The 21,743-nt window shown below is 45.1% G+C and overlaps 1 protein-coding gene and 1 long non-coding RNA gene across 4 annotated transcripts in view; one reads left to right on the top strand and one right to left on the bottom strand.

Annotated features, from left to right (window-relative positions):
* Positions 1–1,782, bottom strand: part of LOC129711329 (uncharacterized) — a 45,277-nt gene extending 43,495 nt beyond the window's left edge. Inside the window, exon 1 of the long non-coding RNA XR_008725819.1 lies at positions 1,652–1,782. This is a non-coding gene — a long non-coding RNA (uncharacterized LOC129711329). The remainder of the gene's footprint in view (positions 1–1,651) is intronic.
* Positions 1,531–21,743, top strand: part of LOC129711327 (mesoderm induction early response protein 2-like) — an 85,843-nt gene continuing 65,630 nt past the window's right edge. Inside the window, exon 1 of one of the 3 annotated variants that reach the window (XM_055658905.1) lies at positions 1,531–1,589. In XM_055658905.1, the coding sequence (XP_055514880.1) occupies positions 1,581–1,589 (9 nt within the window). In that variant the 5' untranslated portion in view covers positions 1,531–1,580. The other 2 variants (XM_055658906.1, XM_055658907.1) reach the window with 2 other exon arrangements.

The raw sequence follows: 21,743 nt of genomic DNA on the forward strand, positions 1-21,743 counted from the left end.
TACATTTTGGGAAGTCAAACCAGAGCAGGACCCACACAGTGAATGACAGAGCCCCAGGGAGTGTTGTAGAACAGAAGGATCGAGGAGTGCAGGTACATACTTCCTTGAAAGTAGCATCACAAGTAAACAGGGTGGTCAAGAATACTTTCGGTACATTAGCCTTCATCAGTCAGGGCGTAGACTTTGGGATGTTATGTTACAGTTGTACAAGATGTTGTTGAGGTCGCATTTGGAGTATTGTACAAAGTTTTGGTCAATCTGCTACAAGAATGATGTTGTTAAGTTAGAAAATGTGAGAGAAAATTTACGATGATGTTGCCAGAACTTGAGGGCTATCGGGAGGGGTTGGACAGACTAGGTCTTTATTGCTTGGAGCGGAGGAAGATGAGGGGTATTTTATAGACGTATATAAGATCATGAGGGGTATATATATATATATAGGGTGAAAGCACTTTTACTCAATTTTTACCCAACGTACGGGAATCCACCCCTGACAGTGTGTTCCACGCACCCCAGACTGTCGTTGCAAAAAAAATGGCCCAACACATCTCAGTCTGAAGAAGGGTCCCAACCAGAAATGTCACCTATCCATGTTCTCCAGGGGTGCTGCCTGCCAGGCTCAATTACTCCAGCACTGTATGTTTGTTTGTAAACCAGCACCTGCAGTTTCTTGTCTCTTCCATGTGAATACATCTACTGAAGAAGGGTCTCGACCAGAAACATCACCCATCCCTTCTCTCCAGAGATGCTGCCTGTCCGGCTGAGTTACTCCAGAATTCCCTCGAGCCATCAGACTCTTGAATTCCGTATATTGTGCAGCCATTATTATCTATTTTATCTTTTTATCTAATTTATCCTTTTGTTATTTTATGTTGCACGTGGAGCCAGATGCAACAAAATTTTGTTCCGACTTGCATTTATTGGTGTATTTTTGAATGACAATAAAGTCTTTGATTGATTGATTGAATTTTGTGTCTATCCAACTCAGTATCCTGTACCTGCCTTCTCTCCATACCCCCTGATCCCTTTAGCCACATCTAACTCCCTCTTAAATACAGCCAATGAACTGGCCTCAACTACCTTCTGTGGCAGAGAGTTCCAGAGATTCACCACTCTCTGTGTGAAAAATGTTTTTCTCATCTCGGTCCTAAAGGATTTCCCCTTTATCCTTAAGCTGTGACCCCTTGTTCTGGACTTCCCCAACATCGGGAACAATCTTCCTGCATCTAGCCTGTCCAACCCCTTAAGAATTTTGTAAGTTTCTATAAGATTCCCCCTCAATCTCCTAAATTCTAGCGAGTACAAGCCAAGTCTATCCAGTCTTTCCTCATATGAAAGTCCTGATTGGGTTTAAGGATCAGTGTCTATCCTTTCTGTGGATAGAGGTGGAGGGAGTGGCTCCCTGGGGGCGGGGGGAGGTGTGAGGTGTGGTCCCTTTAAGGGCATGGCCAGCCATCCAGCCACACACACCCCCGCTTGTCCTGCAGTCCCGGCCGCCGCCAGCAGCTGCGCTCTTAGCGCCAGGCTACTTAACATCCGGGAACGAGTATTCGGATTTCCCAGGCAGAGACAGAAACAATATGGCGGAGGTGAGGCGGCGAAAGAGCTGGTTTTACCCCGATGTGATTTAATGACCGCGCCGCGCTCTTACCGGCTAGCGGGCGGCCGGCTGTTGAGGTGTATGCCGAGGTAGCGGAGCTTGAGCCGCGGGGGTGGTTTGGAAACGGAGCCGGCGGGTGCAGGTATTGACGGGCGAGTGGTTTTTGTTTGGAGGGGGGCGGGCGGGCGAGCGGGCGGGCGGGGGGCTCGGGCGCCTGTCCCGGCCCGGCTGGAACGGGCAACACTGCGCCTGCGCGCCTGGCCCCGGCCCGGGCTGACAGCTACCGGCGCGAGCTGCGCCTGCGCGCCGGCAAACTCTCTGTTTGTAAACTTGGTGCCACATTGCGCTGGGATAGTGAGTGTGTGGTTGTGTGGAGGAATGAGCCCGCTGGTTTGCACCCGTGCACAGTCCCTGCAACAGCCGCGCACCATAACTGATGTTTAATGTTTGTGCAATGTATATGTTTGCAAATTGTGCATTCACTTGCTCGTGTGTGTGTGGAGGAATGAGCCCGCTGGTTTGTACCCATGCACATCCCATGCAACATTCGCAGACCATAGCTGATGCCTAATATGTGTGCTATGTATATATTTGCAAATTGTGCATTCATTTGCTCATAAGTATATGTGAGTGTGTGTAGAGGAATGAGCCCGCGCGTTTGCACCCGTGCACAGCCCTCTGCAACAGCCGCACACCATAGCCGATGTTTAATATTTGTGCAATGTGTCTATTTGTAAATTGTACATCTACTTGTTCATAAGTAAGTATAGATACGTGGAGGAATAAGTCCGCGGGTTTGTACCAATGCCGAGCTCCTGCAATAGCCGCACACCATAGCTGATGTTTAATAATTGTGTAATATATTTCCAAATTGTGCGTTCACTTGGTTATAAGTATGTGTGTAGAGGAATGAACCTGCGGGTTTGCACCCATACACAGCCGCTGCAACATTAGGCTACGACTTATGTTTGTGTAACGCATATATTTGCAAATTGTGCGTCCACTTGCGTATAAGTATGCGCGTTTATCTCTGTATAATATATATATATATATAGTGCGCATGTGCACGCACGTATGTGTATATTTACGAAAATCAAATAAAAACCTGCAGATGTTGGGAAATCTAACAGAAAATGCCGGGAATACAGCAGATCAGGTCGTGTCTGAGGGGAAGGGGAGCAGTCAATCTTTCAAGTCGAAGATGAGGTCGCCCTGACAGTTCAAAACACGAAGGGTCATCGAACGAAAGCGTTGACTGTTTCCCGTCTCCACAGACGCAGCCCGTCCTGTTATTTCCAGCATTTTCAGTTTATTGTTTATAGATATAAATGTATAGATATGTATGTGTATATATATTTAAGTACATCTCTCGCTGTATATCTATATATTGAGATAGATAGATATTTGTAGTGCACGTGTTTATGTTCGTGTTGATGCACATGGGTTTGTGTACAACGCGCTGGTGTGTGAACATGTCTACAACGCGCTGGTGTGTGAACATGTGTACAAACAGCATGCATTTCTGCTCCGCATCCCCAGGCAAAGAAATCTGAGATTTGTTTTGTAGCTGATTCCCGGCTAACAATTAGAAGGTTGGACTGAGTTACTCCATTCATTTTGCATCGGCGAAATGGAACACAATGCATTGCAAAATGTATGAAAGATGGAGCCACTTTGACACAATCGACATGAGATTCTTCGTACTAAAATACCGCAAAACTCTTCCATTATCCTTTACCCCATTGATAGATCGTTCCAGTCCGTTTAACATCATCTCTGTTTCGACTCTACATGTCAAATGTGCATTGGCAGAGGTTGAGGCACTGGAGATTGTCTTCTTATTGTAAAATTGCATGGCCCAAAGCTCAGAGATCTTGGGAAAACTTGTCTGTTAGATGTCTTGTATTCCTGTCGCTCAATTCCGTTATCGGAGAGACACACAAAATGCTGGAGTAACTCGGCGGGTCGGGCAGCACCTCTGGAGAGAAGCAATGGGTGAAGTTTCGGGTCGAGACCGTTCTTCACACTCGTCTGAAGAATACTTGTGAGTCTGAAGAAGGGTCTCGACCCAAGACGTCACCCATTCCTTCACCTGCATTTTGTGTCTATCTTCGGTGTAAACCAGCATCGGCACAGTTCCTTCCTACACAATCCCATTGGCGATTTTGCAGACAACACGGTGCCGGCTTTTGCGTAAGCGTGGTCATACAAACGGTAATGTCGGACATTATGGCATCACAGTTTGGGTAAGCGACGTGATGCAAGCGCGATCAATCGGATTGTTCAGCTGGGCGGAGAAGTGCGTCAAAACAGCACAAAAGTACACGTGGAACGGAAGATTGTTACGAGATTCAAAATACTGTTTTTAAATAAAAAGACGAAAGTTTTTATTTGAAAGCCGGTGGCGCTTGGACCGGAAACAATGGAAAGAGCTGCGAGATGTCGCGGAACGGCGATGCAGAAGCTCGGGGAAGTCTAGTGTTTAAAGTGAAATAACTCCCCACTGCAAAGTAAGGATAGGGGTTGTTCTCGTATACGTTTAATTCAGGAAAACAAATGGAACAAAATACGGTGGCACAGTTGCTGCTGCTGCCTCGTAACGCGAGATCAGTGTTCAATCCTGACCTTGGGTTAGAGGCATTGTGGAGTTTGCGTGTATCCATGTAAATTGTGTGTGTTTCCTCTCGTATCCCAAAGATGTGTGGTATGATAGGTTATTAGGCTATTGTTAATCTCTCTCCTCCCCCCTCAATGAAGTTTATAGTTGAGTGGTAGATTCTGGGAGGAGTTAAGTGGAATGTGGGATTAATGTAACATTTGAGTAAATCGATGGAGACACGAGGAACTTCAGATGCTGGAATCTCAAGCAAAAGCGCTGGAATAATTCGGCAAATCAAACAGCATCTGTTGAAAGGTTGGATGGGTTGCGTTTCAGGTCGGGATCCTTTAGACTGAATGGATCGTTGGTGGTCAATGCCAATACCATGGATTGAATGGTGTGTTTCCATGTGGGTATCTCTGACTCACTAAACTCTACTAAGGAAACTAATCATAAACCCCATAATTCCTAATAAAACTTTGTTCCTTATACAAACCTTGAGATGTTGCCTGGAACCCAGCTCTTTTATGTTAATGGGTAAAAGAACCAATGGACGCTTGATTGTTTTGTTGTATGCCTGTTTGTTTGCATTTTGAGTGTTCTTGAGTAATTCTGGAACAATAGTTAGACACATTACGCACGTTCTTGGCCACAAAAGGTCTGTATGTTTGAAATATTAGAAAGTGTTCGCAATATAATGCAATTGATGTCTTAAATTAGTTAATTTCTCACCAAATATTTGTGGCCACAGAATTAGTATGTCTTCTCTTCCATTGAGTATGTAGACAACACAGTCAAATGAATGACTACATTTACTCTGATAATTGAAAGAAAATTGAGTTTTCAGATGACTTCTGTAAAATATAGTGAGTTGGAGCAAAAGGAAGGTGTTTGAATCAGATGTAAGGAAAATATGGAATCTTAAATTCTGCTTGGCTGTTTTGTAAACTTTGTGGTTCCCCCAATCAGGTTACGCTGAGCATGGGAACATAGGAGGTTAAGGTGAATGCTTAAGAAATTGTATATTCAAAATGTGTGTTCACATAAAAGTGAGGTGGTGCATTGGTGGAGTTGCTGCTTTTCTGCGCCAGAGTTCAATTCTGACTGGATGCTGTCTATACATAGTTTGTATTTTCTCCCAGTGACTACGTGGGCTTTCTCCCGGCGCTCCGGTTTCCTCCCACACTTCAAAGACGCACAGGTTTGTAGGTTAATTGGTTTTGGTAAAAACAATTTAAATTATCCCTATTGTGCAGGATAGTGCTGCTGTACAGTGTGATTATTGGTCAGCGAGGACTCGGTGTGCTGAAGGGCCTGTTTCTGCGCTGTGCCTCTAAAGTCCAAAGATGGCAAACTGGTTAACAAGTTGTCAATTTATAATAAATTTGCCACCTGCTGTTGGATTGATTGCAGTCCTCGTTTTAAGATGAAGAATATGCTTTAGTTGTAAACGTGCTCTTTTGAAGATGTTGATTACTATTATAAGTAAGCTTTGTTGGGATATTCATGCTTTGAAGTCTCCTGCAACAGCTGCCCTGCTTGCCATACTTTCATTAAACATGAAACCTTATGTATTCACCTCAAAGTTACGAACTCCCTGTTTCAATTAACTATTACTTCCTCTAAGGTGGAAGTTGCTTCTTGTGATGATGTTCTGTCTATCTTTCATGCTGTACTTGTGACAAATATCTTTAAATATAGGTTTAGTAATAACTGAAGCATCTTGATATGTTGTGAACAATTTGTTTTGCACTGTATTCTATCCTAAGCAAAGAATGCATAATGTAGCCTGTTAATCTCATTTTTAAACTTCATTATATCTACCGCCATTTTTGTCTTTACTAAATGTTATTTGTATGTAATAATAGCACTTGTAGTCTTGATAGTTTTTAAGGAATTGGGAAGAATTGGCATCTATGATCGGTGTTGCAGTGTTCTCAGTCTTTGAAGATACTGGCTTGTGGCTTTGTGCTCATCCTTCTTGTTTTGCAAATTGAATTGAATTAATTCTGATCTTTTTGTTTATGGTAAATTGCATTTTAAGTCTTCCTAATAATTAAATGCAGCATTTCAATCTGAAAGGTAAACTTGAGTAGATTATGACATAATAGCAATGGAACCCCATTCATACCAAAGCATGCCTCTTTTGTCATTAAGTCATAGATTTATTGAATAAACTTGAGAAGATTGTTGGGTCTTTTAAAGCAGTCCGAGTCCTGTGGTTGTAGATTCTGACCCAGTAACAATAAAGAAGCAGGATGGAAATCCTGGTTGAATGGTTTGTGCCTTGAAGGGAAATGTACCTCCTTCATTGTACTGAGACTATGCAATGAATTGAAAAATGTTCAACTTCAGAGAAATTGTCACTGAACTTCAGAGTTAATGAAATAGTTGTTTTATTAATTCTTCTTGTGCTGTTGGTAATATCCATCCATGACCGTCCTTGAGAAGACATTGGTGAATGAGTGTCAAACCACTATAGTTCATGTAAAGTTGGGATTTTGACCCAGACTCAGTGTATAAACTTTTATCAAGACTGGATGGTTTGTGATATGAATTGGACAGGTACTCTTGATTAGTACCGATGTCGGGTTATGGGGAAGAGAGGGTTTAGGAGGGAGAGATAGATCAGCCATGATTGAATGGTGGAATAGACAATGGGCTGAATGGCCAAATTCTACTCCTATCCCTTATGACCTTGTGAATTGGAACTTACAGTGATGGTGTTTTCATTCGGCGGTGGATGTTACTGATTTGGAGGACATCGTCAAAGGCACTTTGGTGACATTGCATTGTATACTGTAGATAGGTTGGCACATTGGCACAACTAGCAGAAGCACTGCTTCATGGTTATTGGTGATCAGTAGAATACAAGGGAAGCCGATGAAAATGTGAGGAGAGTGAAAATAATGGAATTAAAGTTGAATTGTGTAAATGTGTTGTTGATATTTTTTTGCAGGCAGGATGGGCAGAAAGACATGTTTCCATTCCATTGTTTTTTATGGTTACAAGCAAACTTTTTGTGCAGTTAAGAGTTGTACTTGTTTTAATGAAGAGCATTTAATCATTTTTCTGACTTGTGTCTTCAAATTGGTGCTATAGCTCTTGAAGAAGGGAAGTAGGAGCAACTGTTACTCCGTTTTTATTTATATTGGAGCAATAGTTTTGATTGACTGAAAGATATAGCATGGAAACAGGCCTGCGACACATCAAACTTACACTGACCAACGATCACCGATTCACACTATTTCCATGTTATCACACTTTTACATCCACTCCCAACACACTTGGAACAATTTAGAGCCCAATTAACCTTAAATCTCGTAAGGTCAAAAGTGTTAGGAGTGGAATTAGGCCATTTGGCCCATCAACTCTACTCCACCATTCAATTATGTCTGATCTATCTCTTCCTCCTAACCCTATTCTCCTGCCTTCTCCCCATAACCCCTCTCACACATGTTCTAATCAAAATCTGCACTTCTTTGGGATGTGGGAGGAAACCGGAGCACCCAGGGGAAACCATGTTGGTCACGGGGAGAACGTGCAAATTCCATGCAGTTAGCACTGAAAGTCAGGACACACTAGTGTCTCTTGTGTTGAGAGGCAGCAGCTCTACCAACTGCACCAACGTGCTGCCCTGGTGATGTCCATTGTCTCTTCTGTAAAGTTTCTGGTCTATGGGGACTAACTAGATGTTGATAGATGAGGATTTGGTGATGGTAGCGATTTCAGATATTTAGATCCAAGCTCTGCAGTGTAATCCTATGTAGTCATGATATAGTTGTGGACTATAAGATGAGAATTGGGAGGAAGTTACAAGAACATTTGCACAGCCGAAATTGAAAAACAGATCATCCAAGTTACAGTAATCCCTGCCATCACGGAAGGTGGTGTCCAATAAATTGAATTATCTTCAGAAGATATCAAGAAATAGTACAATGTCACAGGTTATGGGGAAGAGAGGGTTTAGGAGGGAGAGATAGATCAGCCATGATTGAATGGATGAGTAGACAATGGGCCGAATGGCCAAATTCTACTCTTATCCCTTATGACCTTGTGAATTGGAACTTGCAGTGATGGTGTTTTCATTCGGCGGTGGATGTTACTGATTTGGAGGACATCGTCAAAGGCACTTTGGTGACTTATTGCATTGTATACTGTAGATAGCACAAAGAAATAACTGAGGACTTAAGGTAGAAACAAGGAACTGCAGAAGCAAGTTGCAAAGGACACAAAGTGCTGGAGTAACTGGGTCAGGCAGTATCTCTGGAGAGCATGTATAAGTGACGTTTCGTGTCAGGAGCCTTCTGAGTCCTTCAAGAGGAGTTGATATTGCTAAAATCTTTTGAGCCAAACTATATCTCAGCTGTAGTACTGAAGACCACTGTCGAACTAGCTGTGCCTCCAATCAAGTCTGAAGAAGGGTTTTGGCCCGAAACGTTGCCTATTTCCTTCACTCCATAGATGCTGCTGCACCCGCTGAGTTTCTCCAACATTTTTGTCTACCTTCGATTTTCCAGCATCTGCAGTTCCTTCTTAAACACCTCCAATCAAGCTGTTCAATACAGTCATGAAATTGACATCCATCCAACAATACGGAATATTTCCCAGGTTCATTCTATTAAGAAAAAACAAGCACATCTGGCAAAAGACTGCCCAATCTCAATTCTGTAATGTCAGCATAATGATGGAAGCATCACCAATAACCTACTCGCTTATGCACAGTGGCTTTCAGGGCCACAAGACTCCAGGTGTCATCTTGGCTATATATGTATCAGAGGTGAGTGAAGGCAAGTGAGGCACAAAATGCTGGAGTAACTCAGCGAGACAAGCAGCATCACTAGAGAGAAGGAATGGGTGATGTTTCGGGTCGAGACTCTTCTTCACACTGAGAGTCAGGGGAGGGGGAGATACAGAGGTGCGGAAGTGTAAGCTGTTAGAACGAGACATCAAAGGGGGTGAATCTCAAGGAAAGTGTAGATCATTGTTAACTAGGGGAAGGTAACAACCAAGCAAGTTGATAAAATGTAATCAGGGACAGTCAGACTGGTCAGAACTGGGAAGGAGGAGGAATGGAGAGAGGGAAAGCAATGGTTACATGAAGCTAGAGAAGTCAATATTCAATACCGCTGGGGTGTAAGCTGCCCAAACGATTTATAAGGTGCTGTTCCTCCAATTTGTGCTGGGCCTCTGACAATGGAGGAGGCCCAGGAATGAAAGGTCAGTGTGGAAATGGGAAGGGGGGTTAAACTGTTTAGCAACTGGGAGATCAGGTAGGTTTAGGCAGACTGAGCAGAGGTGTTCAGCTAAACGATCACCGAGCCTGCGCTTGGTCTCACCAAGAGATGAGAGTGATGGCCCTGGCATTAAGGTAACATTTAACCGTGGACCGTCAAGTTTACTTGGTAAAACGAAATAATTGGGGCATAACTGGGAAAACAGTCAGTTGGCTGGAGTTGTATCTCATCGAAATGACATTGGTTATGGCAGATGTCAAGGGCTCTCACTTAACTTTTTTTCCCTGTTGCCAGCCGGGAAACCTTAGGTTGCCAAATGACAGTTTTGGTGGTCATTTAAGACGGCTTGCATGACGCGTGCAATAATGTGCTCGGACGAAGTGCGTAGTTACCAGTCGGAATTATGCTCAATGAAGCATTCACATATTATTTCTGCTTGAAATAAAGTCACAAACTAAACATATTCACCAATCAAGCCATGATATATAAGACTTCTGACCGACATCCACTACAAACCCACTGACTACCATGGCTTTCTGGACTACACTTCTTTCCACCCTGCCTCCTGTAAGGACTCCATCCCCCACTCCCAATTCCTCCACCTACGCCGCATCTGCTCCCAGGATGAGGCGTTCCACACCAGGGCATCTGAAATGTCCTCATTCTTCAGGGAACGGGGATTCCCCTCGTCCACCATAGATGAGGCTCGCACCAGGGTCTCTTCCATACCCCGCAACACTGCTCTCTCTCCCCATCCCCGCACTCGCAACAAGGGCAGAGTCCCCCTAGTCCTCACCTTTCACCCCACCAGCCGTCACATACAACAAATAATCCTACGTCATTTTCGCCACCTCCAACGTGACCCCACCACTCGCCACATCTTCCCATCTCCCCCAATGTCTGCCTTCCACAAAGACCGCTCCCTCCGCAACTCCCTTGTCAATTCTTCCCTTCCCTCCCGTACCACCCCCTCCCCGGGCACTTTCCGTTGCAACCGCAAGAAATGCAACACCTGTCCCTTTACCTCCCCCCTCGACTCCATTCAAGGACCCAAGCAGGTGGGACAGAGGTTCACCTGTATCTCCTCCAACCTCATCTACTGCATCCGCTGCTCTAGATGTCAGCTGATCTACATCGGTGAGACTAAGCGGAGGTTGGGCGATCGTTTCGCCGAACACCTCCGCTCGGTCCGCAAGAACCTACCTGACCTCCCGGTGGCTCAGCACTTCAACTCCCCCTCCCATTCCCAATCCGACCTCTCTGTCCTGGGTCTCCTCCATTGCCAGAGTGAGCAACACCAGAAATTGGAGGAACAGCACCTCATATTCCGCTTGGGGAGCCTGCATCCAGCGGGCATGGACATTGAATTCTCCCAATTTTGTTAGCCCTTGCTGTCTCCTTCCCTTCCTTAGCCCTCGAGCTGTCTCCTCCCATCCCCCAGCCCTCGGGCTCCTCCCCATTTTTTTCCTTCCTTCTCCCTGCCACCCCCTATCAGTCTGAAGAGGGGTTTCGGCCCCAAACGTTACCTATTTCCTTCGTTCCATAGATGCTGCTGCACCCGCTGAGTTTCTCCAGCATTTTTGTGTACCTAAGATATATACCACAATGACATGCAGCAAAATTACAATACATTTCTATTATTTCTTTACACTTCCAAACAAAAATGTGGTTGGATTATTCAGCATATGATCAACCTGTGTCAATAAATCCAGGACCATGGTAACATATATGCTTAACCATGCACGCTACAGATTGATGCAAGCATGTTTTCTGTGAAGGACTGAAAATTATCATGACATGGGCATAGCATGAGTCGTTATTGCTATTGGTAGAGAAACACTCTGGCTTCCGACATAATTTATCCACAACAAAATATACAGGTTGCAAGGAAATTTCTAAAGGCATTTTATGATAATAGCTGTTAAAACCAACTATACCCATCTGACACTTTAAACATTACATTAACTGAAAAGAGATGGCCAAAGGACATAGCTACAGCAAATGTTCTTTTGGTAATATGTTTAAAGGTGTCACAATGCCACATTACCGGACATTCAGATTAGATGTATGTGCCGTGAACAGCAATGAAGATACCCAGTTTGTACGCACCCGATTTTTAAAAAATAATTAATAAATGCTGTTTCCATCATTCCCACTTCAGAGTTAACGTTAAAATTTCAACTGAAATATCTCCTGACCAAATGTGTGATGTATATGACCGACTGTAGAAGTAAAACCTGGATAAATCCGACGTATAGTTGTGAATGTTGCTCATTAAATAACTACAGTACTGATACTCCATATTAAGAGCATTGATTTGCCGTTAAAATGAATTCTGTAATAATGTGTCAACGGCAGCAGTGACAATCGAACACTACGGTTTTAATGTTTCACAAGTTCACAATTTAATTAATCCGTCTTTATGGATTAAAACAAATAATAACATTGGAAATTAAAACATATTTGATTGCATTCCGTTATCAAACATAGTCTATGTTCGCTCTGAAGAATGAATGGGAGTAGACAAAAATGCTGGAGAAACTCAGCAGGTGAAGCAGCATCTATGGAGCGAAGGAAATAGGTAACGTTTCGGGTCGAGACCTTTCTTCAAACTGATTCTTCCCCCCCCCCCCCCCCCCCCATTTTTCTTGGATGGGGGGATCTGTGGACAGGATGAATGGGGTGGGTGGGGTGGTCAGCGCGGAATGAATGGGGGGGTCAGTACAGTTTGGATTGGATTGGATGGTCTGCAGGATGAATGGGAGGGGGATCGCTACAGGATGAATGGTGGATCGCTGCAGGATGGATGGGGTAATCACTACAGGGTGAATGGGGGGGATCAGTGCAGGATGAATGGGAGGGATCATTACAGGGTGGATGGGGGATCACTGCAGGATGAATGGGGGGGATCAGTGCAGGATGAATGGGGGGGATCACGACAGGGGGGATGGGGGATCACTGCAGGATGAATGGGGGGGGGATCGCTACAGGGTGAATGGAGGGATCGCTGCAGGATGGATGGGAGATCACAACAGGATGAATGGGAGGGTTCAGTGCAGGATGAATGGGGGATCAGTGCAGGATGAATGGGGATCAGTAAAAGATGAATGGGGAGATCACTACAGGATGCATGGGGGGTAGACAAAAATGCTGGAGAAACTCAGCAGGTGCAGCAGCATCTATGGAGCGAAGGAAATGGGCAACATTTTGGGATGGATGGAGGAGAAGTACAGGATGAATTGGGGGACCAGTGTAGGATGGATGGGGAGTGACGGGAGAATCAATGCGAGGTGGATAGGGTGATCAGCGCAGGATGAATAGATTGGGGGGGGGGGGGGGGTGGAGGGTAGATGGGGAGGGGAGCACAGGGGATGTCAGTGAGGACTGAATAGAGGTGGGATTGGGGATCAGTGATGTTTGGAGAGGAGGGGTCTCAGTATAAGGTGGGTGGAAGGGGGCATACAAGAGTGGGGAGGAAGGTCAGCGCTCATCGGACAGGGACGGCATCATCGCCCCGCTGCCTTGGCCGTCCCTGTCCACCGCCAAAGGGGGGAGGCTGTTGGGATCTCCTCGCCACCGCCACCCTTCCGCCAGCCAATAGGAAGGTGCGGGGCCGAGCGGTGTAGCCACTTCAGACGGTGAAAGGAGGCCGCCCCTTCCTTCTTCCCTCCCAGCCTTGGCGTGCACGAGGGTTTGTTTTAAAAGCAGATATGGCAGGGTGGCAAGCGGCGACCGCTATCAGTGCGGGAGGAGGTGGAGCCCCTGCCGCTGTGCGGGGCATGCCATTCGCTCCGACCTTCCGTCATGCTGCACCTGGTATATTTGCCCCGCACTACAGCTTGTTACCGCTGCCGACACGATTCTTTTCTCCAGGGATGCTACCTGACCCGCTGAGTTACTCCAGTTTTTTGTGTCTATCTTCGGTGTAAACCAGTATCTGCAGTGCCAAGCCGGGCAAAATGACTCGGCATTTAGGTTGCCCGGCAGCTCTTTGGGTGGTCATTGGCACCCGGGCAACCGCTAATTTCGAGCCCTGATGTCAGATGTCAGTCATTCAAGTCTCAAGGCATTGCTACAGGAATTCCTCAGGGCATTGTCTTAGGCACAGTCATCTTGGACTACTTCATCAATGACTTTCATTCCATCACAGATTTACGGATGATTGTAAATATAATTGAGCATTTTGTATTTCTTCAACAAGTGAAGCAGGCCAAGCACGCATTCTAAACTGGTGGTAAGGTTCTCATTGCAAATGTCAGGCCATGGTCATCTCCAGCAAGAGAGAGTTTAACTACATACCTTTAATATTCAATGGCATAACCAGCACTGCCTCCCTCAGTGAATATCCCCAGGTTTGGGTCAGCCCTATGGTCCAGAAACTCAACTCAACTCGACTAGCCACATGAGCAGAGTGGCTGCAAGAGTGGCTTGGAGACAGTGTTTACTGCAATAAGTGCTTCTGGCACCCCAAGACCATTCTACCATCTATAACAGGGGTTCCCAAACCTTTTTCATCCCGTTTACTCCTGGCAACTTTAATAGCACATAACAATGTTTTTTCAATTATTTATGAACAACTAATGATGAACAGATACGGTATACCAGAACCAAACACAGTCCGTCAATGAGAAAAGAATATGTACAAATCCAGAATCAACAAATTTACTCCCTGGGTAGGTGAAGTTTTCCCCCTGGGGGTAAATTTACTCCTGATTGGGAACCCTTGATCTACAAGATACGGACCAGGGAAGTGGTGAAATACACTCTCTTAGCCTGGATGATTGTAGTGAATATGAAGTGGTAGTTCTACTCAGAACTAAATATCCTCTTTGTGTAGGAAGGAAGTGCAGATGCTGGTTTAAACTGAAGATAGACACAAAAAGTGGGAGTATTTCAGTGGGATAGGCAGCATCTCTGGAAAGAAGGAATGGGTGACTTGGGGAGGAACATGCAAATAGTGGTGTTCATGTACTTGCTGCGCTGCTACTTCTTGCAGGTTAATCGGTTGGGGAGGTTCGTTCAGAGAAACCCCAAGTGAAAAACTGTAGGGCATTCTCTAGATAGTACACAGCACTGCCAGTTCTGTAGATTGCACACAGAAAAGTAGGAGGTTACATTTTAGGGTACTTAATAGGGTATCGGTCAAAGGGTATTTTATCGTCACGTGTACCAATTATGGCACAGTGATACTCGAATTACTGTACAGCCATACTAAAAAAAAAAGAACAAGACACACAACTACATAAAAGTTAACAACCATCCATCACAGCAGATTCCCCACATTCCTCACTGTGATGGAAGGCAATAAAGTCTAATCTTCCCTCTTTATTCTCCCGAGGTCGGGGCAGTCGAACCATCCGCAGTCGGGGCGATCGAAGCTCCTGTGGCTTGGAGCTCCTGAAGTCGGTCCCTAACCAGGGCCGCGAGCTCCATGATGTAAAGTCCGCAGGCTCTCTGGGGTTGATCCTCGACAGGGACCGCCAGTTCAACGATGTTAAGTCCGCAGGCTCCCGTCGTTGGAGCTTGCAAAGTCGATCCAGCAGGAGACCGCCAGCTTCTCAATGTTAGGCCGCAGTGCGGACGGCGATACAATACGGAAAAAAATTGCATCTCCGACGAGGTAGACGTTTCAAAAAGTTTCCCCCCCAACCCCCCACCCCCCCACATAAAACAAAGCTAAAGAACACTAAAACATACATTTAACACATACTAAAAACAACAAAGAAGAAAAGGATGAGACAGACTGTTGAGGCAGGATATTTACAAAAAGCTGCAGTAACTAAGCAGGACAGGCAGCATGTCTGGAGAGGTGGAATGAGTAACATTTCGGGTCGAGACCCTTCTTCAGACTAATCCCCACTTCATTGATTGAAATAGTTGAGCCTGGGGCACCTGCTTTTGAGCGCCAGTGGTCTGGGGTTGATAAGATTGGTTCCTGGTAATCACAAAGCATCTTTATTTAAGTACGATTCCAGCCAATGGACAATTGTCTCCTGATTTAGAAAACAAACTGCTTGAGGAACTCAGTGGGTCAGGAAGATCTGTGATGGGAAATATGCTCCAGATGCTGCCTGACCCGCTGAATTCCTCCAGCAGTTTATTTGCTCAAGATTCCGACATCTGCAGTCTCTTGTGTATCCTGACTTCCATGGACTCCGGGTTGACAAGGACTTGCTTTTGCCACACTCATTCAAATGTTGTCATGTGGGAGACGAGTTGGACTACAAGTGGGACAGCATGGTTTCAAGACCACACTCCCAGCATACTGGGGATAAATGTACAGCTATTGAAAGCAGGCTAGGTCTTGCCTAGTTGAAAAAACTGAGAGTGCTATGTGCTCTGTTTTGCAGAGACGCGGCACACCCCTGCCTCGCCTGACTGTGCCATTAACGGCATCCTTGGGCAGCGTCAAGGGTGGAGGGGTCTGCTTTTTAAGTAACTCCACATGATGTGCAGATGTGGGAGTCCTGGTGAGCTTCAGCTCCCTAGAATTGAAATATCTTACAGTGAAGTGTACTGCCTGCTGCTGTTATTAACTTCCGTAGTCCTGATGTTAAACTGGATTATTTTCCCCTCAGTAAATATACTGAACCAACACACAATTCTTGCTTCAAGTTTATTTGTCACCCCGGGAAACTTACTCTGGTCACTCTCTTGGAGTTCCAAGTGTTCCCCAGAGCAAGTGATTTACAATAGGCATAGTACAGGTATATAAGCAGTAGTAAACAGAAGCAATTTGGCATGGTTTCTTGGTCCTCCAATTATATCATGGTACGATATGTGTGTAAAGGCAAAGGTCAGGTTCCTCATGACAATTGACTCGCAAGCGCATGATCTCATTATCACCAATGATCAGGTTTCTCAAAATGAGTGACTAGCTTTGTCATAACAGCTGTAACAGAACCCAGCATTTTTCCACTCAACGCTGCAATTTTCCACTAATTTACGCAGCAAAAACCAAATTCATCACTGACAACAGTCCACGTCCCACCCCAGGCCGAAGAGGATCGGCATTTGAGGAACTGCACTTGTCACCTGAAGCAGAAGGATCCGGTACAGAAAGTTGTGCAGTGCTGGCCTGAGGAAACTTCGAGACTGCTTTGAGTCGATGGAGTCTGCAGCCAACGAAGATGAACATGCCCCTGCTATCACAGATTTCATCTGCCGCAGAATATGCACAAGAAAGACCTAGTGGGCTGTCTGCAGCTAAGCGTGGCACCATTCCATCTAAACTCATCTCCAAATTCCTGTAACTAGGAATCAGTACCTACTTCCATCATTGGAGACTAGTAAGATTAAACGAGAACTTACTAGTTTGAAGTTTGATCTTTATTTTATGAGGAGTTACGATGAGGGATTACGTGAAGAAGGCCCGTTCAGCCACACGTGCGTCAATCTTCAAAGCAGCGGTGTGAAATCACAGATAATAACAGTGACTGAAGTATGATAGTAAGATGAAAGAAGACTAGAACTACCAGATGATCTTAATGAGGGCTGGCAGCGGAGGGCACGTAATCCCTCATCGTAACTCCTCATAAAATAAAGATCAAGCTTCAAACTGGTAAGTTCTCGTTTAATCTTACTATTTTACTTCGGAATCACGTGAGTTACTACGTGAAGATTTCAAATGCCGTGAGAAAACAAGTCTACACAACTTCAACTGCCTCATTGACGAATGAGGGAAAACATTCATAATGCATACAGTCATGACATAGATTTAAACATGCTGATGCTGTTAAATAAGCAATAACAATAATCACATCTCTCATCCGGATGGAACCGATAACAAAACATAAAATAAATTGAGAAATACCCCTGGTCTGGCAATGGTTTATTATAACATGTTTGAAATTTTTGTTCGTTTGACCACGATACAGCCGTTAGGACGTGGTCCAGCGGAACGTAATTAACCCTTGCTGCTGCTGTTATAGCAGCCCTGGTGGAGTGAGATCTGGATCAGTATCTACTCCTACATAACTCAACTCAGTTTTAACACCTGGCCAGATCTGAGCAGATAGGTTCTTATAACGTTTTTTGTAACTAACAATCGTAGTTAGCTCAGAGTCTCAAAGGCTCTTGGTGACCTTAATGTATTGTATATGCGTGTCCCCACATAACGAAAGGTCCCTGTGTATGTCTTGAACTATCTTGAGACCTGACACCCCTACTGCTCTGCTTAAATTAATTATAGCATAAAATATTATGCATGTATTCGCAGATATAACCATCCTCTCCTGTCACAATAATGTAGCGAGTGGCCTGTTGCGCTAACCAGCATGATAACTACCTGATGAGGTCCGATCAAAGCTAAGAATGTAGCTAAGAACCCCCTGGTGAAATAGTGTTAACACAATGTCAATCTCCCATACTGCATTGTACTTGTCCTGGGAAACTTGTGTAACAGATATCCTTTACTTAACTCGATATCCGAGGTGAACCCAACAACTTGGACCTTGTTAGCTGCAGTAAGTCTGATGGAAAGCACCTTGGCACAGTTAATGACCCTATAACTCAATATTGTCAAAGACCATTTAAATGAACTGCAATAACTCAGAATCTGTACCATTTTAAATGTAACATGAGCATTAAACAAACATTTCCCATCTCCTGAAGCAGCAAAGTACCGCTTTTTGGTACCATTCCAGCACTCTGAATACATACAAAATAGGCGTGACAACCCAAGCCGTAAGCAGTCTATTGAGAATCTGTGGAACGTATATTAATTTTATCATGCAACGGCTGACATCCCAAGCCACAGCCTTAACCAGCAAGTTACTTTTAAAATAACCATAAATTGCATTATTATTATTCCCGACAAATCGGGAATCAAACTGCATTGGCCAATTCCACAGCTGGAACCTAAAGCTGCTCTTGATGACTTTATTTCAAGACCCAACTCGTAAAGCAAATTGGAGGAAGACATAAAAGAGCATTCCTCATGCTTGTAGCGAGAATGTATCTTTCGCCACTGTTATGCCACACGTTTTTGCAACCTTTGAATGAGCATGAAAACAACATATCCATGTTCGGTGTTGCATTGAATCAGAATTTCATAAATACTGTGTGGTCCAACACCTATTCTGTGTTGTTGATCTGTACTTAATGATACTCCAGTGGCAAAAGAGATTGTGTACCTTTTACCGGATCTTTTACCTGATTGCACCCTTGTGCTTATTATATGGGGGCGCTGCTCTGGCAGCAGCCATGTCAGCAGCGCGTCAGTTTTTTTTTCTACTTTTTCTTATTTTTTAGTATGTTTTAAAGTATGAATTTTGTGTTTCTTTGTGTGTTTTGTGTGGGGGGGGGGTAAGGGGGAAACCGCTTCGGTCGCCTCCTCCATGGAGAGGCGACTTTTTTCCAGGTCGCCTCCCCCGTGGCCTAACATCAAGGATCGGCGCGGCCTTTCCCGGAGACGCGCCCGGGGCTTCGGCTGCGGGCGCAGCGTGGACTCTTGGCGTGGAGCGGGTGAGCCCTCGCTGGAGGGGAGTGTTCCGTTTCGCTGGCCCGGGGCAGCCAGCAGCCTGAAGTCGCGGTCTGCAGAGCTCCAGCTGGTGTGGCGTCTACAGCCCGGGATCCCTCGTGGGGGACCCGGGGGAAGAAGAAGCCATCACTGCCGGCCCGCGGCCAACTTCTACCGCGGGGCCGGCATGGACTTACCAACACCCCTGGAGGGGAGCTTCGACCGCCGGCCCTGCAGTCTACGGTGCTTCTGGCTGTGGCGGAGACTTTAAATCTCGACCGCCAGCCTGCGGCCTACAACAACTTAAAGCCGCGGTCTCTGGTGAGGAAGAGCCGATCCTGGACTGACTGGACTCTGGTCCTGTCCACGGGGGGGACTGGGACGGGGGGGGGGGGGGGGGGGATGGAGGAGGACTGGCCAAATTTTTGTGCCTTCCACCACAGTGATGAATGCTGTGGTGGATGTTTGTGTGTTACATTTTTATTGTGGTTGTGTGTTCTTTATTATTGTATCGCTCCTGCTCCCCAACCGGTCGTCTGCACCAATGCGTCTGACATAATGACGCACGTGCGGCTGAACGGGCCTTCTTCGCGTAATCACTCACGTGACTCCGAAGTAAAATCTACTTTCTGCCCCACAGATCACAATCAGTGAGGATAGGGTGACAGCTCCTCGTCCACAATAATTCTCAACACGGGTATCCCACAAACATGCGTTCTCAGTCACCTACTACCGTACTCCCTATACATTCATGACTCCACAGCAAAATTTGTCTCTAACTCCATTGACAAGTTTGCAGATGACACCACTGTGATGGGCTGGATGATCAACAATGATGGGACAGAGTACAGGAAGGAGATAGAGAACTTAGTAACATGTTGTCAGGACAATCATCTCTTCCTCAAAGTCATCTAGATGAAGGAGCTGGTTATCGACTAAAGGGAGCGAAGTGAATACATGCCACAGTGGAAGTTGTTGAGAGCTTCAGGTTCCTTGGTGATATTACTAACTATCTATTATGGAAAACCACATTGTTCTGGCAGTCTAGAAGGCAAACCACTGCCTCTGATTCTTCAGGAGACTGAAGAAATTTGGCATGTCTCCAATGTGTCTTACAAATGTCTTTTAAAATCATTTGTCTACAGATGCACCCTAGAAACGGTCAAGTTGCATTACAGCTTGGTTTGGAAACAGCTCTGCCCAAGAAGTTGCCAAGAATTGTAGATGTAGCCCAGGACACAGATCCGACTTCCCATTGTTGACTCCATCTACACCTCGCGCTGCCCCGTAAAGCAACCAATATAATCAAAGACTTTTCCCACCCTGGTCATTCCTCCTCCTCCCCACTCCCAGCAGAAGGTACAGACACTTGAAATGTGCACCATCAGACTCAAATTAGCTTCTCAGTTATCAGGCTTCTGAACAGTTCTTTCATGAGCTCAGCTAATGTCCAATTCATTTCTACCCCAATGGGGACATTGGACTATGTTTATGGAACTGATGCGCTACAATGTTGAGAACTGTTTGCTGTATCTTCTCCTTTGTTAATACCTATTGTACTTGAGTTTGACTTGATTGTATTTATGTATAGTATTATCTGGTCTAATTGGATTGCATGCAAAACAACTTTTCACTGTATCTCTGTACACGTGACAATAATAAACCTAAACCTATGTCAGATTCCTATTCATAGACTAGAGCTCTGCTTTCAATACCGTTATCACAACCAAGTCCATCTCCAAACTTGTGGAACTTGGAGTCAGCACTCCCCTGTGCAACTGGATCCTGACTTCCTGACCAACAGACCACTATCAGTGAGGATAGGTGACAAATCATCCTCCACAATAATCCTCAACACTGGTGGCCAGCAAGGATACATACACAACGCCCTACATTACTGCTTACACACTTACGCCTGTACAGCTGAATATCAATCCAACTAAATTTACAAGTTTACGGATGGCACCACCATAGTGGGCCAGAGATCAAATAAAGATGAGACTGAGTACAGGAAGGAGATTGAGAACCTCGTAAGCTGGTGCCAAGTCACCAACCTCTCCCTTAATTCAGCAAGACAAAGAAGATTGTGATTTAATCAAGAAACAAAGCAGTACACACACCCAGTACATATATTAATGGCCCCAAAGTAGAATAAATATCACCAGCAATTTTTCCTGGACCAGCCACATCGAAGCAATGGCCAAGAAAGTACACCAACACCTCTACTTCCGTAGAAGGCTTGGGAAGTTTGGCATGTCCCCAACAACCGTCACAAATTTCTACAGATATGCCTCAGAAAGGTTATTATCGGGATGCATCACAGCCTGGTTTGGAAGCACCTCCATCCATGAGCACAAGATATTGCAGTTGTGGACGTAGCCCAGACCATCATGCAAACCAACCTCCCATGGACTCCCATCTACATGCTGCCTCGGCAAGGCTATCAGCATAATGAAGAACCAGTCTCGCCCCATCAACTCCCTTCCCCCCCCCCCCCCCCCCCCCCGAACCATCAGGCAATCAGTACAGAAGTTTAAAAATGCATACCTCCAGATTCAAGGACAGCTGTCATCAAGCAACTGAATCGTCCTCTCGCCAGCTGGAGTACAGTCCTGCCCTCCCACCTACCTCATTGGATACATTTTTGAAATATATTTAATGAGATTTTATTGGATTTTGTCTTGTACTACATGTTATACCATTTATCCTGAATCTGTACACTGTGGACTGATTGGTGTATGGTCTATTCATTGACAGGACAACACACAAGAGAAGCTTTTAGAGAAGCTTTTCACTAAACCTCGGTACACTTGAAAATAACAATAAACTAGACTCACCTAAATGTGC

The sequence above is a fragment of the Leucoraja erinacea genome, chromosome 29, assembly GCF_028641065.1.
Source record: "Leucoraja erinacea ecotype New England chromosome 29, Leri_hhj_1, whole genome shotgun sequence".
NCBI lineage: Eukaryota > Metazoa > Chordata > Chondrichthyes > Rajiformes > Rajidae > Leucoraja > Leucoraja erinaceus.